At 37.5% G+C, this 12074-nt stretch overlaps 1 protein-coding gene across 7 annotated transcripts in view; it reads left to right on the top strand.

Moving 5' to 3' along the window:
• FAM13A (family with sequence similarity 13 member A) overlaps positions 1–12074 on the top strand; it is a 291012-nt gene that overhangs the window by 66524 nt on the left and 212414 nt on the right. For all 7 annotated transcript variants that reach the window (XM_053666331.1, XM_053666328.1, XM_053666326.1 and 4 more), the window contains exon 4: positions 264–441. In XM_053666331.1, coding sequence (XP_053522306.1) covers positions 264–441 — 178 coding nt within the window. The remainder of the gene's footprint in view (positions 1–263; positions 442–12074) is intronic.

Raw genomic sequence — 12074 nt, 5'->3', positions numbered from 1 at the left:
ACAAGATAACAAAAAATGAATCCATTGTATTCAGATAATAAAGTTCATGATTTTCAGGATGTCCGAATGTTAGAAATTCTTTAACATTAAAAAAGTTAATGCATAAGGAGCATAGAAAAGGCAAAAATGCCTCTTTTTTGATAGCTTCTCTCATTCTTTAGGAATTTTTGTTTGAGTAAAGTGTTAGAATTTAATATAGCTGTGTACTTCGGTTATTGTTACTTTGAACTATCCCTGAGAACATTTTTTACTTTTCTTTTCAGATGACAGAGATGATGCTCAGGAGAGCAGCTTAAGAGACTTAATAAAAGAGCTTCCAGACACACACTACTGCCTCCTCAAGTACCTGTGCCAGTTCTTGACAAAAGTAGCCAAACACCATGTGCAGAATCGCATGAATGTTCGTAATCTCGCCACTGTATTTGGGCCCAATTGCTTTCAGTAAGTTACAGAGTTTTGCCTTAAATATTATCACATACTCCTTTTCTTTTTAGTACTGCCTGAGCTTACTAGAATGTAGTCATGTATTTCAGATTGAAAAGTCAACCAATTTATGTTGAAATTCCATGCTCTTTGACCTTTGTCTTGTTTTTTGTCCCAGTTTTGAAGAAAGCAAATACCTTCTTATGAAATCATCACTTTTTATATTTCAAACAAACTTATTTAAAATTCTGGAAATAAGTTTTACTTTTACCAAAAAGGGCATTAAAGAAATTTAATATGAGATTTTGATTAGCAAAAAGGGAAGGAATATGATATAGTCTACACTTTTCTTAATAATGATAAATTTTAAAACATTGCTCCTGGATGGAAAATTGTAAGCAGAATATGTCAGTGATGGGAAAAAATGTAACCTCAGCAACATTTATTTATTTTCTAGGGATAAACTAGACTAGAAATAAGCTAGTTCTGTAGTAAGTGCTATATCACAGGAACTTTTGTAAAGCTTTAAATTTTATTTTCCCTGTTATTACTTAAAGCTTTTTAATGTATAACACATGATCCTGCAATTCAGGAACTTTGCTTTTAACTTTCCCATTAATCTTCACTGGTATCAAATGCATACTTCAAGTTGTAAAGAGAGAGAAAGAGAGTACACTCACTTTATTTGTTTTAAAGACTTTATTTATTTGTTTTTATGGGGGGGAGGAGAAAGAGAGAGAGAGAAACATCAACCTGGGGTTGCCTCTCAATACCCCCACACTGGGGACCTGGCCGGCCACCCAGGCATGTGCCCTGACTGGGGATCAAACCACTGTCCCTTTGGTTTGCAGGCTGGCCCTCAATCCACTGAGCCATACCAGTCAGGGCACAGTTTAAAAGCTCTCAAAAATTCTCAGAAAGGTGTTTTTTTTTTCAATAGTGTATCTGCTTGGAGTGACCTAGTAGGTCACTCCATTAACCTACTGACCCATGCAACTACCTAGAGCTAGTAATTTTACAGTCCCAAGAATGACTATTTTAATACAGACTCTGGCCTACAGCCTAGTGGCTGCAGGGTTCCAGGACATCTGCAGCCACTTGGGGAGAAGTTCCACCTCAGTAATAATCCCCGTTGTAACCTCAGAGATTGAAATTTCAAATAATGCCATTTCATAGGGTATGTTAGGATCTCATGAATAAAAATTTTAAACACAGACTCCATTAATTTCCTCTTATTCAGGAGCTTTGTGGTAGTAAAAAAGCTCTATTTCTTTTTACTTCTATCTGCAGAGTCACTTTTTTATGAGCATCCTGATCACCAGTGCTTTGAACTGTGCATCTGATAGGTTGGCTATCTCTTGGTTACTTAGATGTATTGGCTCTGGGGCTTTGATCTGTTCTTTCATTTGGGCCATTTTTTTTTGTCTTGTCATACCAGTTACGTAGTGAGGGGTGGAACCTTAGGTTTTCACCATGGCAAGGCAACCCAGCCTCTGGGTTGTGACTCAGTATGTGGGGGTGGGGTGAGAGAGAGAACAGTGGTGCTTGCTCTGCTCTCTGCTGGCTTTCAGTCACTTCCTCCGCTTCCCCCAAGCAAATTGGGCCCTTCTGTTGCTGATTCCCGGGTGGGTGGGTTTGTGTACCTTCCAGCACCCTGTGGGTCTCTCTAATGAACTCTCCTATGAGGCTGGGAGTCTGTCCCAGCACCTCAACCCCTGCAAGTGTTTTCAGTGGGTGCTTTTAGGCTTTATTTCCCTGCGCTGGGGCCCTGGGTTGTGAGGTCTGTCTTGCTGCCTGTTTTCACCTGTTTTATCTGCATGTGAATGTGTGACTGAAGTCAGCCAGCTGCCTTGAGTGCCTCACTGGGTCTGCTGGCCACCACCTGCATGCCAGTGTCTGCCAGCCACCACTTTGTCCTGCCACGTTCCCTCTCTGCCGGCCACCAACTCCACCCGTCTTACCGGTCTAGATGAGTGGTTGTTGGACTTCTGTACAGTTCAATTTTATGTCAGTTCTGGGTGCCTTTTTGTTTCTAAATTTTTGTTGTCGAAGAAGCGCAGTGTGTCTACCTATGCCTCCATCTTGGCCAGAAGTCCTCCCTTCCCTTTTTATCTTAGTGTCATGAGCTGTGTCCTTCCACTTCTCTTTCAGGATTTTCCTCGATAATTATGTGCATATGTTCTCTCAGAACTTCAGAATATTTTCCTAGTTTTAAAATTTCCATTTAAGTTAAGATTCATCAGGTATAGTTGAAATATTTAATATTGAGTCATTTGTTTAGTAAAATGACAAGTCATCCCATTTAATCCAATTTTTACTTACATATTTTTGTTTCATAAAATTGTAGAGGCTTGAAAAAATATGGAAAATTAATGAAAATTATCTACTAATTTTATTACTTAGAAATAATAACTTTAAATTTTTAACTATTTCCTTTTAGCCTTCTCTCAGGTATATATTCTTTTTTTAAATTTTATCAAGATTATATTTTATATACTTTTCTTATCCCACTTTTTAATGAAAGGTTAAATTTAGATAATTTTCTTTGGTTTATATCATTTTTTATTTGTTGTTTTAAATCCTTCAGTTTGCATCATTTTTTGTCTGCTCAAAACCAGAACATTTTATTGTATATATCAGATTCTGTGTGTATACAACAAGAATATTATTCAGTCATCTAATTCTCATGGTGAACCCAAAAACATAGTTGGTACTGTTATATTTTTATATATACAAAAATGAAGTGTACAAGCGTCCATTTTTAAGATTACAGAGCTAAAATAGAACCAACACCATTAATTTTGGTCTGTTCCGATTGAAATTTTGAACTAGGCAAGAGAATAATCAATTGTTTTTTAGAGAGAAGAAAAACAGATTGGCATGGATTTCCACATTATTATTGTCCCTTAGTCAGATGGGTAGCAGTATTAGCTTGAACCATATAAAACTGACATTTTTCTAGTTCTAAATGACCAAATATTGTAATTTTTTATAGTTCAATGTAGTAGTATACTCGAGTCCATCATTCCTATATCAGCTAAGAATGTGTGTGAATCACAAGAAATTGAATGTATAAGATGATATCACAAATTCTCCATTAGATGTCCACTTATTTTTTTCCAGTAATCATGGGGATTTGTAATTTTGCGTGAGCCACACATAGCATTTCTCTCAATATTCTGTGTGAAGGGTAAATTTATTATTCTGGTTAGTGGTGGTAATTGTACTTCAAGCCTTGGTTTTTCAAACAAAAATAATCAGAAAGGATGCTTTTTGACCTTGGTCTCATTCAAGAAGTGGCAGTAGATCTTCAGGTGGTTTCTCAGCAAATTGACTGATTACTTTTTTGTAATATGAAATTAGTGACAAATAGTATTGAATAATATACAGTGTGATTTATATTTTTTCTATGTGAAATAATCAAGAGGAGCAGTGATTTTTTTCCTAGCAACCTTAGGTCAGTGCATTTTAGGTGAGTGTTTGTGTGAGGAAGGACCAAGTATAGCTGTTTCACAGGTCTTTTTACCCTATCAGTGTGAGGCAATGTTTTTAAAGTTTGCAAACTCTTCTCTGGAATTACCTCCCTAGAGAATAACCAGGCTTAGTAGTTGAACATTGCTGACTGGGGCCAGAGTCAAAGATTTCTTATCCTTCAAAAAAATAACCCCTGGAGTCCATCAGTCTCTGTGGGAATGCAGTGATTAAGCAATAACATCTGCCTGGCAGTTAATGATCATCTGCAGAAATATACAGTCCGGCATAAATTCAAGGATCTTTACATCAGTTGGTTATTTATTAAAGGCAAACACCCAACCAGAAAACATCAACACTAGTCTATTGAGTAATAATTTTAAATGAAATTGCATATTTCCTGTCACACATACTTTCACAGGACTTCTACATTCATGATTTTGTTTATTCCTTATATCAATCTTAGGAAGAGAGAAAGCTCCATTAGGGTGGCGGATGGGTGTGTGTTGATGATTGGCCACAGCTATCAGTGCATCACTGGTAAGCAAGAAGACTCAGGATAGGATGTTTTTCTACTCTTGGTCTGCTCTGTTTTCCACTAGGTCACATGCTTTCCCAAGATGTTATTATATGCTGCATTGTACTCCAGTCGTGCAAAGAGCAGTGTTTTTTTTCCTGGCAGTCATGAGTTATTTGTGGGATTAGTTGACCATCATTGTAACTTTGCCCATGTGTGTATAGTCAGTTACAGTATAACTTTTAAACAGTGAAGAAAGCAGTTAAAATGAATACTACTTCCTTTTGGTGGTAAAAAAAATAATAACCAAATACAGATTTTTACAGTTCTGCTTTTCTCATTTTTCATACCTATAAAAGAAAATTCAAGTGAAAGCAAAATCAATTTACTGATGCAATGTGATTGCTCTCTTTAAGACTTCGAAATAAGTAGAGCTATATGTGTTGCTCAAGCGTAACCTTGAAGATTGCTGTTGACCTTTTAAACTCTTTACATCATCATCCAGTAATGACAAGTGGCAAAAAAATGTAAATATATACACTGAGGCATGTGTTTTAGCTGTTGACAAAAATCCAGTGACAAATTTATATTCTGAACATTATTGTGGGAGTGTGTATGTACACTTACATAATCTCCAGAATTATCTTACACCTCCTCACCGCCTTCTACATAAACAGTCTTTTTTCTTCTTCCATGAAGTTACTTTAGAGACTCAGTCTTGGAGAAGCATAATTCTACTTCCTCCTCTGTTATTAAGCAGCTCCGTGTACTTTAGGAAGTCATTTAATTTTTCTAACCCTCTATTTGCTATTAGATGATGTACGAATTCCTTTTCAGCATCTAGATTTCACGTGATTTTAGTTTTTTATAATTTGTATTTATTAATTCATTTGGTACACGCTATATGCCAGGAGTCAGTGTGCCAGATGTTAGCCCAACAACACGGTTCATACCCTTAGGGAGCTCATACTCTGTAGGGATAAGAGGGAAATTCCTCAAATAATTACTCAATGACAGTTGTTGCAGTAGAGTTTATAATACAGATCCTGCTCATGTGAGTATTTGAGGGCGTATGCCAGTGAGGTGGTTTGCGTTTCATTCACACGTAGCTGACATGGATGGAGTGCTCTCTCTCCTTAATGCACTCCACTCCTCCAACTTCTCTATATTTCTTCCTTGGCTCATTTTAATGACTTCTTAACTGGTTTTCCTTTTTGCTCTCACCCACTTCAATCCAAATCCACTTTATTGCTAGAGCTACCTATTTAAAACAAATCAGATCATATCTATCTCTTGCTTCCGAGACCTACATTTAAGGATATTTCTTTTCTCTTATGTAGTATATAAATTTTCCTGTAGCCTCATCTCTTCTACTTCCCAAGAACTATCTATCCATCAGGGATCTAGAGCTAGACAACTGTAATAGAATCAGAGGAAAATCTGGGGATTGAGCTAGAGTTTGGAAGTCATTCATTCTAATTTCGTTTTTGAAGACACAAGGACAAACCCTCCAAGAACAGTGGCATCCTAGGGAACAACCATTGGTAAGGGATTGGGAAAGGCAGTTGGTGAGATTGGAGGAACAAAAACAAGTGTAGCATCACAAAAGCCAGAGAAAATGGAATTTCAGAAATGGCTGGACTATGGAGAGGGCCAAGTATACTGGATTTGGAGATGCAGAAATTATTTGATTCATAATTGCAGATGCATAGCGACACTTTATATTGTTTCCAAGAGAACAATCTTCTGAATAACACTCATTAAGAAAATATTATGAAAAGAATATTACTTGGGAAAAGTAGCTACCTCTGGGATTAGAGGAGAACTCTCTCTTTCTTGGGTTAGTATGCACTGTTAGATGTATTAGTATAGATTGTGGCTGACTCAATTGTTGAGTCAGCTTTTTGCCATCACATACAGCTATTGTTAGATTTTTCATACCTCCTCTAAGTTTTTCATTACAGAACAAAATGGGGGAAATATAGGTATATTTGTTTTCTGGTTTAGATTCCCAAAGTAGAATGTAAATGAATGAAGACTTAATTTTTGATGAGTTCTGTAGAATCTGTGATTGATTAACATGTTCTACACACACAGTTGATTGGAGTGACTGTTCTTGTATTAGGTTAGTCTCTAACACACTCTATTTTTTAAAGATTTAACCATTACTAGTAGAAATAACAGACCCCATTCATGATTAAAGGCTAATAGAATATATAAGGGCAGACTAATCATATGACATTTGTTCTCCTTGATGTTGCTACTAAGCAAAACTTTATCTCTCCTGGTGAAGCTGGAGAATTACCTTGATGGGTCATGGAAAAGTTTTGTGATGTCAGGATGGTTCAGGTTTTATATACTGTTATGTGGAGAGACAGTATAGCCAGACTGTCTTGGTTTAAACTTGGCTCCCTTATTTTTTAAGAGTGAGATCTTAGTCAAGTTATTTAGCCTCTCAATTCTTTCTTTTTTTAAGATTTTATTTATTTATCTTTAGAGAGGAAGGGAAGGAGAGAAACATCAATGTATGGTTGCCTCTCATGAGTCCCCTGCTGGGAACTGGCCTGCAACCCAGGCATGTGCCCTGACTGGGAATCAAACTGCAATCGTGTGGTTCACAGGCCTGCACTCAATCATTTCTTCTTATATAAAAAGGAATAACAATATTATCTATCTTGTATAGTGGTTGTTAATATATGTATGTAAGTATGTATATGAATTGTATATATAAATATGAAGCTGAGAATAGCTCCTGGAACATACTGATACTATATATCACTATAGTAATTTTCTAGAAACACAAATTCTCTTTCCTTTGTAAATTTACCAATTATGGGACTTCAGGTCAGTGACAATATTACAACAGCAAATTTGTCCTTAAAAATAGGAAACTATGTCTTGGAAGAAAAGTTCAGGGACATTTATAGTGTCAGGTGCTATTTTCTAGGTATAATTATATATGATATTCATTCGTAATATGAAACAATGTAATTTCCATGGGCATAAATTAATAATGTCACTGATAGATCTATTTTTAAAAAAATAATTTTAATGAGTTTATTTGAACCTAATTGAGAGCTGTTGCTGGGAAGCAAAATCTCAGTGGATTGAGAAAATGCTGTGGAAAATGGCACTTATTTTGTACATCCAAATCAAAGGGCAAGGTATAAGGGGGTCACATTAAATTTGTTGGTGATAGATTAGCTAGGCAAGAAAAACCAAAGCCAGGAAATCTCTGGGATTGGGTAAAAAGTAAAGCAAATTGACACATACTTTTTTTACATAAGTGGGTCTAGGATAGCTAACCGGCCACAGTTAATGCGATAACTAGTGATACAGGGATTTGCTGTCTCTGCTCTGGTGCAGTGGGTGTGTCCTGAGGGGTCTGATGGGGGGGGGGGTGGAATTACCCTGTCATTCCAAGGTGCAAAAAGACAATAGATAGGCTTGGTTAAGGTAAAGATTGACCTTTGTCAGAGAAAATACCGGCCTTCACTTTCTAACTGACCTGCTTTCACTTAGAAAGTTTTACTTTCAGACCATCCTGTGCAGTTAATTTCAGTATCCAAGTTTGCAAGGCCACATGCAGGCCACCCCCAGCTTGTCGGGTTTAGAATATGGCCCCTTTTTTCTCCACACTTCCCCTTTTTGGTCTTAAATCAGTCCAAAGGGTGAATTGATGTTCCACCTTTGGTTGGCTAAGCCTTCCCACAGTGCTAGGAAGGCTCATTTCTAGGAAGTCTGAGTCAGCATTTGTCTTGCTTAACTGTGCACCACTGGGGATGGGGCAAGCTGTCATGATCTAAATTTTGTAGTCTGTCTCACTTCTCTTTATTTTGCATCTAGTAAAACATTTACTCATAGTTTGAGGGCACACCATACACCTCTTCAGTTTTCATAATCTGCCAGTGAGATGAGTTTTATTTCCTATGGCCTGTCTGTTTTCCACGGGGAGCACTTGCATGCTGTTATTAATCTGACTCTGGCCAGTTGTGCAATTGGAAGCTGTAACCTTAAGGTTTAATCTGGGCCAAGGCTGTAAGAACACAATGCCATAAATTACAATTACCATCCAAAATTCCAGAGGCCAGGAGGACAGTAAGAGTTTCATAAGTAAGTCCCCTGAGCAATTATAGAAGGCCATGTTTTCATAGCCACTTCAGCCTCTCTCTGAATTAATATAGGTAGTAGTCCTTGCTGAGTTATGGGGGAAGCACATTCCCATAATTGAGTTCTAGCATTTATACATGAAATTCCTTTCTCAATATTCTTTTTGTACTAACTTTCTACAGTAGAAAGTTTCTACTAACTTTCTAGTTTGATTCTTTTTACTCATTCAGAAATAGCCAACTTTTTAAGGCAAATTACTTTCTTTTAACTTCTAAAATTATACCCTTTCTTCCTTCCTTTTGCAATAGCATTTCTTCTGAATGCTAATAGAAACCATAAAAAGAGTATTATTGATAATACAAAAGCCATCCTATATACCTTTAGCAATTATTAACAGTTGGGCTATATACACAAAGTTTGAAAAGCCCAAAGAACAAGTGTAACTAGTATTATGATGATTAATATTAGACAGGTAAAGACAATCAAGCTAATAAAGTTCAACATCAACTTGTAGGTATACAGGCTTTATCAGAATCTTGGGATAGCTGTCTATCTCTGATATTAGCAGCTTCTCATCCTGGAGAAGTCTTTGATCTCTGCTGTGGGGGGGGGGCAAATGTCAGAGATGGGCAGATGTCCATTTTTGGTTGGCAGCTGGTAAGGTTCCTTCCAAAGATGTTAGAGAGTCTTTAATGGATGTCTTTTCCAATGGACAAAATCTTCTGTCATAAGTTGTGGTTTTTGAAGTCTTTGTCTACTGGGATCATACTTGTGAAATGAATGTCACTAATTAATCAGTCCCTATAACTGGTTAATAAGTTCTTGATAATAATGCAGAATATCTCCTTTCAATAAGGTTGGTTCATATGCCCCTTCATTCAGATGAATAGGGCAGCCGGTGACTGTTTCATACGAAGAAAGGCTGTGCTTACCCAAAGGAGTAGGTTTCAGGTTGAGAAGTACTACAAGGAGAGATTTTGGCCAAAGGAGATTAAAAGCTTGTGAAAATTTACCTGACTGAGTTTTAATTTTACCATTTGTATGTTCCACCAATATCACTGGGCTGATAGGCACAGTGAAAATACTGTCGAGTAGGCCAGACCTTACAAACGGATTGCATTATTTGTCTAGTAAAATGAGTCATTGTAATTCAGAGGGAATTCCCCAATTGGGAATTAAGTTTTCCCAACAATAATTTGCCTATCATGAAGGCTGTTGCTCTCCTGCATGGGAATGCCTCAATCAAGTGGGAAAAAATATCAAATAATAACTAATATATATTTGTATTCTTGAGATGGTGGCATTTGAATAAAATCCAGTTACCATACTGCCAATGGAGCTTAAGGAAGTGGGAAATGTCGTTGGACCCCATGGAATGTTCTTCCAGGGCTCGTTTTATTTGGACAGATAGAGCATCTGCTCTACACTTTGTAAGCCACAGTTCGAGGTTTTCATATTGTTTACCTCATGAAATCATCTTTTTATGACCCCAACGTGTTAGCTCATATACATGTTCAAGTATAGGTAATGGAGTCCTTGTAGGTAAGATTGGTTTCTGATTGGGGTCATATCTCTGTGTGGGTCAAAGAATCCCCCTGTTTGCTGCCATATCCTCTTTTCTTCTGCAGCTGTCCATTGGAACTGTACAAGAAGGTCTTTTATTAACTTAATGGGAAGCAAGGAGCATTCTCAGGTCTGGATAACATGGCTGTTTAATGCTGCTTGTCTAGCTGCAGCATAAGCTAAATGATTTTCTTTTGCTTCCATAGTGGACACTTTAGAATGTTTTCATCTTCCCAAAGACTTTCCCAGGTCTTAAACACTCTTGCTTTTGGCTGTCCCATACAACATCACATCAAACATTAAAATACACCCACATCCATACTAATTTTAACTTATTTAAAAAATTATTTCTGTTAAGTCGTAATTGAATAATTGATATTATATTTTTATACATGTAAATATTTACCAATTTTAATTTTGCAGTGTTTTGGGGTTCTGTCGTTTGTACTTTGGAATCCTGAGATCTCAAACATTTTCTTTGTCTCGTGAAAATTCATCAGCCCTAGGGTATCCTTATCAATTTAATAGATAAAATGACCCTATTCCAAATAAAGTGATTTAGAGAAACCAAGGGGGCTCAGTCAGATGTCAGACCATCTTCAGCTGTGCGATGACTTCACCCCTTCATGCTGTGTCAGTCAGGTACAAATCCTAGTTCTCTCTGGAGCAGGAGTGTCAGGCTCATTTTCACCGGGGGCCGCATCAGCCCGGCAGTTGCCTTCAAAGGGCTGAAATAATTTTAGGACTGTATAAATGTTACTACTCCTTAACTCTTAAGGAGTTGAAATTACATTCGGCCCTTTGAAGGCAAGTACAAGGCTGATGTGGCCCCCAGTGAAAATGAATTTGACACCCTGATCTAGAGAAACACAGCTTTGCCCAAAGAAATGAAAGGCAGCAGTGTTATCTTTATCAGGAGAGTCCATGTAGACCCTGAGACGTGGCAGGGTCAGACTAGGTTAGGTGAATGTACTGATAATCTTGGATATACAAAGCCTGGTGGAAATCATTCAGCTTGAGTTTTGCATAGCCCTACCATACCATACTGAGATGGTAGAAATATTGGGTGAACTGGGAGATTAGAGATTCTCATTTATTTTAAGTTAAATTAATATTAAGGCAGAGAAACAAAGGTTTATTATTGTGGCAACTTAGCAATTTTTCTTTTTTAAAAATGACTTTAAAGAGGAGCAAAATACTAGTGAATGTCTTAGCCATTTTAGCCAGTCAGTCATTTATATTATTGGTTCCACTCACTCAAAAACATAAATGTACACCTAAAATGAGCAGTTTTTCTACAGCTAAGGGTTTTAGCTCAACAAACTTTCCCTTAATTAAGCATAACACATGGCTTCTGTCATCAATATTTGATGATAATACACTGTAAAAAAGCCCTTCAAAGGTGGGAGCAAAATATGATTAAGAAGCAGAGAACTGCTGTGAGGAGCACTGGCTTCAGCCCTTCCTTTCCACCACCTGGCGCTCCCTTCCGGCACGTCCCCGTGTCTCTACCCGGTCTCCTTAGCTAACAGTGAAGCCGAAATGCAGTATTTTGAAGGTACTTTACATCTCCAAAGTTATAATTTTGGAGATAATTATGATAATAACTATAATTATAGTAATTATAACAAATATATATTGAGTGCGTGCCCTGGAGATAGGGTGATACAACAGCAAGTGGCTGCATGGCCTTCCTAGAGAGGTTGCATTTACACTGTGGTCTCAAGTATAACGACTCAGCCCAGTGAAGAGCATGAGTCAGGAAATGGGCACAGACCGGGTGCCCGACTGACCTCATTCAGATTCAAGCTCCACCACTTAGCAGCTGTGATGCCCTAGGACAGTTCCCTTCACCTTTCTGAGTCTTACTCCCTGTTCTGTAAAACAGGCTCAGTAGTGATACTAACCTTGCAGAGATGGCAGGCTTAAGTTAAGACATGCAAAGTGCTTCTACCTAGTTAGCATTCCGTAAGTGTTACCGTTTATTTTT

This window comes from Artibeus jamaicensis, unplaced genomic scaffold (assembly GCF_021234435.1).
Source record: "Artibeus jamaicensis isolate MK-2021 breed Jamaican fruit bat unplaced genomic scaffold, CSHL_Jam_final contig_452, whole genome shotgun sequence".
Classification (NCBI taxonomy): domain Eukaryota; kingdom Metazoa; phylum Chordata; class Mammalia; order Chiroptera; family Phyllostomidae; genus Artibeus; species Artibeus jamaicensis.
Note: the sequence above shows the minus strand (reverse complement) of the source record. Positions and strands in the feature narration are given on the sequence as shown.